Consider the following 5,309-nt stretch of genomic DNA (forward strand, 5'->3'; position numbering starts at 1 on the left):
AGATCACGGGGTAAAAGGGGAGTTCCATTTTTAACTTTTGAGGAAACTCCTTACTGTCTTCCATAGTGGCTGCACCAGTCTGCATTCCCACCAGCAGTGCACGAGTGTTCGCTTTTCTCCCCATCCTCTCCAGCACTTGTCGTTTGCACTGCTTTGTTTTTATAGGCAGAGGTTCAAAAAGTTTTATAAATATATGCTTATGTGAATGGTGTGATGACACAGGTCTGCTTGCTTATTTGGAGTATTATTAATTATCATCATACTCTGCATTATATCTCCACAGCTTATTTATTTCATAACTGGAAATGTGTACCTTTTATATCCCTTTACCCATTTCACCTCCCCCCACCTCAGGCCACCACCAATCTGTTCTCTGTATCCATTTAGCTCCTTGTGTAGCGGGTAGAGATTGGGGGAACTTGTTTGTTTTCTTTGGTTGGTGGTGGTTGTTGTTGTTTAGATTCCACCTGTAAGGGAGAGCATGTAATATTTATCTATTTCTGTCTGATTTACTTCACTTGGCATAATACCTCCAAGGTTCATCCATGCTCTCATACATGGAACGATTTTGTTCTTTTTTATGGCTGAATGATATTCCACTGTATATATAATATATAATATATAATATATATATATATGTATATATAATATATATATCACATTTTCTTTATTCAGAAAATGATGTGTTGTATTACATTTTCTCAAACTTTGCCCATAATGATATTTAAAGGGTTTTTTGTAACATAACCTACTTTGGATTTAATATGATAGAAATTGTTAGCATTAAGTGGTTGATGTTAATAATATTCAATAGAAAGTATCTTAGGAACTATATTTAAGACAGATTAAAGTGGGGAGAGGTTAGTGGCAGGGAAACCAGCTAGTTAGGCATTTTAATAATTTGAGAATCATTTTAAGTTCCTTAAGGGCAAGGATAATTGTTGTGTTGTTCATCTATGTATTTCCATCCTTTGTGTATGTTGTGATGTGCCATATAAGTTTATTGTCACTATAAATCATTTGTGGAACAAGGCAGAAACTAAACTGAATAAAGGAACAAATGAATTCTCCTTTATTGTTAATAGAAAGACAACTAATGACATAGACTAATGTGGGTAGCTGGGAAAATAAAGAGACTGGGAGAATATGCGGGAAAGAATTAAGAGGGATAAGAAAGGATTAAAGTGAAATGCACCAAGAAGAATAAAGAAGAAGAATAAAGTTAAGCAGATTCCGAAACACTGAACACTGGGGGACTGGAGAAAAGACGGTATAAGTAACAACTGGGGAAAGGAAATGTCAGTGTGTTTTCCTTTTTTTAAGGGGAGAGTTGTAAGGACGTTGCCGGTAAATCTATTAGGTATTAGAGTGAAAGCTAATTGGAAAATATTCCATCGATAGTGGAATGGAAAAAAAAAGAGGATTTAGAAGTTATTTACACATAATTGATAGATTAAATCATTTTTTGGACAAATTCTAAAATTAAGCTATTTTGTGGATGAATTCTGATGAGAATAAGAATTGACTAAGTTATATGATTTTAAGCTTTTCTAAAAAGAAACAATGGATCTATGTTTAAGCTGTGTTTTATTATGTAAGAATAAATTCTGCTACCAGGAATTTGAATAATGTGCCCACATTTTCATTTGCAATACAATTAATTACACTATCAAAATTTCACTATGATATTTTTATTGTAATAGTATTTGTAGCACATTTAAAGCTTTTATTCTGTGGCAAACTCAGCTGGGAAAGAAAGCTATATGGTCCTGTAGGTAGCAGAAATTACTTTAAAGGGTACATTTATAGACAAAATGACCTAGTTACAGAACAGTAGCTATAGAGCAGCGGTTCTCAACCTGTGGGTCACGACCCCTTTGGGGGTCGAACAACCCTTTCACAGGGGTCGCCTAAGACCATCGGAAAACACATATATAATTACATATTGTTTTTGTGATTAATCACTATGCTTTAATTATGTTCAATTTGTAACAATGAAAATACATCCTGCATATCAGATATTTACATTACGATTCATAACATTAGCAAAATTACAGTTATGAAGTAGCAACGAAAATAATTTTATGGTTGGGGGTCACCACAACATGAGGAACTGTATTAAAGGGTCTCGACATTAGGAAGGTTGAGAACCACTGCTATAGAGAATCATGTAATGTAAGTTGGTTCTCCAAGTAGCAGCCACTATTGCAAGTAGAGAATAATTAACATCTGCATAGTGCAGAAAGGGTTGTTAGCTGTACTTCAGTATTTTTAAACTCTGTTCCATCCACAGATGATAGCATCATTTAGTCACATGTTCTGGGTTTTTAAGAATTAGGAAAGGATCCTAGAAATTATCTCATCTATTTTATAGTTGTAAGGCTAGGCTAAGAACTAATAATAAATATTCTCTTGACTCCCAGTCTAATACTTTTCATTCTTTAAATGTGATTAAAAGTGCTAAACTTTGTCTATGATTTTATTTAGACCTAGAGCAGTGGTTCTCAACCTCTGGCCCTTTAAATACAGTTCCTTATGTTGTGACCCAATCATAAAATTATTTTCGTTGCTACTTCATAACTGTAATGTTCTACTGTTATGAATCGTAATGTAAATATCTGATATGCAGGATGGTCTTAGGCGACCCCTGTGAAAGGGTCGTTCGACCGCCAAAGGGGTCTCGACCCACAGGTTGAGAACCGCTGACCTAGAGTATGAACATTAATAGGAAAGTTCCATTTTCTCTTACTTTTTACATGCAATAAACCTATCCAACATCTTAACTGTATTATTTTAATGATGAGGAAAAAAAAGACTAGATTTTGTTTTCTTTGGCAGGTGATTCATTCAATCTGGTTTAAATTTAGATAGTATTTTATTTTTAAAGAGATGTTAATAAATTTTAAGAGAGAAACAGTGTTTTAAAATGATCTTTCTTTTCAATCCTTTGTAAACAGCAAGAAGTTGAGAAGTTTACAGACCTAGAGAAACTCTACCTCTACCTTCAGCTGCCTTCTGGTCTCAGCAATGGAGAGAAAAGGTATGTCTGCTTGTCTTTGCCTAACCTACAGTATTTATAGGACATCCTTGAGGTATAAGTGTGGTGTGGATGTGTGTTTTGGTTGTTATTGTTTACACTATTCCTAAAATCATCAGAAAGCAGAGTGGCAAACAGTTGATCTTTTTAGTTCTGGATCATATTTGGTTAAGTGTTTACTTACGGTTTTTGCTAATTCATTTGTGTTCCTGGGTAAATGCTGTGAAATGCAGTTTTGGTTGTGTTTTATAAATAGATTACTATTTTTATGCAGTACATAGGGATTGTGAAAATTGAAAAGAATACCAAAGAATAAGTATATAAGTTTGTGAGCAATAAAGTAACTGTAAGAATTTTTTAGGTACTGTCAGGTGAGCATATCACAGAATATTAAAAAGAAAAAAATGAATTGCCTATAGGAAGCATGAATTTCTGATAAATGTAAGATGTTTTAAGTGTGCGGGGGTATTACTATATTTTCATATAAAAATATTGTCACATCTAGAAAATTTAGAGTCGTTGGTGGTTCATGCATTCTGTTCTTAAAGTTCCTATACCCTTTTTAAAATATTTCTCAGAATTAATTTTATTCGCATAATTTATACAAAGAAAATTCTGTTACTTTAAAATTGTGTGTAAAAATAAAAGGAATGAAAACTTTGTTGCTTGTACCTCATTTTCCTTGGACCAAATTTTATAACTATTTTAATTATTTTCTGTCCTAGAAAATTGCGCAGTATCTTCTTTAGAATTAAATAAATTGTTATAGTTAGCTGAGATGGATGTCAGAATCAATAGAGGAGCTTAATCTATCTTAAGTGTTCATTTCATGAAATTAGTTTATAAATACACTGCCATATAATGAAAACTTACAATATTTAGTGGTGGTGCTAGCCTGGGGAGGGGACCTAGTTATAGGAAGGAATGTAGGGGATATTTGTCCTTTTAAGATCACTCTGGTGTGAGTTATATTCTGGAGCATAGAGGGCTTTAGTAAGACTTCAGGGTAGTTACTTGAGAATGCTAAGCAAATAGGAAGTAAACAATTGCTTCCACAACTTCTGTTTTAAAAGTTTGATGATTTGGTAAGTTCATGCAAATAAACAGGCAAGTAAGTGAGCAACTATCCAATTAGAGATCATTTTGGCCAAAACAAATACTTCATGTTGCCAATGCTCCATCACCTATGCCACTTTAAAAATGGTGAAGTGGACAGGATATTAACTTTAGTCCAACACTAGCTGCAGAAAATGGTCCACAACCACAGGAGGATGACTTATATATAGATAGCTGGGCATCCCCTGCATGTCCTGAGTTAGGTTTGGTCATTTGTAGTGTGTTTACACACAATTATTTAGTGGAACATTATCTCAAAAATTCTCAATGAATTACTATCTAGTTCGGCTAAAACGTGTTTTTGTTTTATGATTAGTGATCAGAATGCCATGTCATCTAGTCGGGCACAACAAAAGCATGCCTTTTTCTGGATTCGAAATACTCTAGAGGAACATCCTGAGACTTCACTGCCCAAACAGGAAGTCTATGATGAGTACAAGTAAGTATTATGTATATGTGTCAGGCATGGTGATGTATTAAAGAGCTTAAGTACTCTAGTTGGCTACAATGATTTATCATTGGTGAATATCACAGTGGTATATAGAGTTTAACTTATAAATCGCTGATATTCCTTCCATCTCTAAATTTCTCTGGTGGCATATGAACAAAGGACAGGATTACTAAATAAAAGGATTTCTCTAGAGTTCATCTAGATGACTGGAGGCCTATTTGAGGTTAAGGGACAGTGGCATGGGATTGCTGAATAAAAGTGTTTCTGTAGAATTCTTAAAGATAACAGGAGGGGTATGTCTAGAGTTAGAAGGAAAGTGGAAGGCAGTAAAAAAAGTCAGTGCATATGGAAAAACTAAAACGTGTTTTTTTTATTTACAAATTTTATAAACCCAAACCTTTTATGTGTTTTTAATTTTTTTGTTAATCTTCACCTGAGGACATTTTTTAAATTGATTTTTAGAGAGAGTGGAAGAGAGAGACATTGATGTGAGAGAGACACATCGATTGGTTGCCTCATGCATGTGCCCCAACCGGGGCCAGGTATTGAACCTGCAACCCAGGTACGTGCCCTTGACCGGGAATTGAACCTTCAAGCTTTCAGCAGGCTGTGTGGAGCGACCAGGCCGGCAGGGCGGGCAGTGAGGAGCGACCAAATGACCAAACAGCAGTCTGTGTGGGGCGACCAGGCCGGCAGCGGTGGGCG

General features: G+C 35.0%; 1 protein-coding gene across 1 annotated transcript in view; it reads left to right on the top strand.

Moving 5' to 3' along the window:
* RFX7 (regulatory factor X, 7) overlaps positions 1 to 5,309 on the top strand; it is a 66,048-nt gene that overhangs the window by 30,019 nt on the left and 30,720 nt on the right. Inside the window, exons 2-3 of the mRNA XM_005880110.2 lie at positions 2,958 to 3,040; positions 4,470 to 4,592. Coding sequence (XP_005880172.1) covers positions 4,483 to 4,592 — 110 coding nt within the window. The 5' untranslated portion in view covers positions 2,958 to 3,040; positions 4,470 to 4,482. The remainder of the gene's footprint in view (positions 1 to 2,957; positions 3,041 to 4,469; positions 4,593 to 5,309) is intronic.

This window comes from Myotis brandtii, unplaced genomic scaffold (genome assembly GCF_000412655.1).
Source record: "Myotis brandtii unplaced genomic scaffold, ASM41265v1 scaffold626, whole genome shotgun sequence".
Classification (NCBI taxonomy): Eukaryota; Metazoa; Chordata; class Mammalia; order Chiroptera; family Vespertilionidae; genus Myotis; species Myotis brandtii.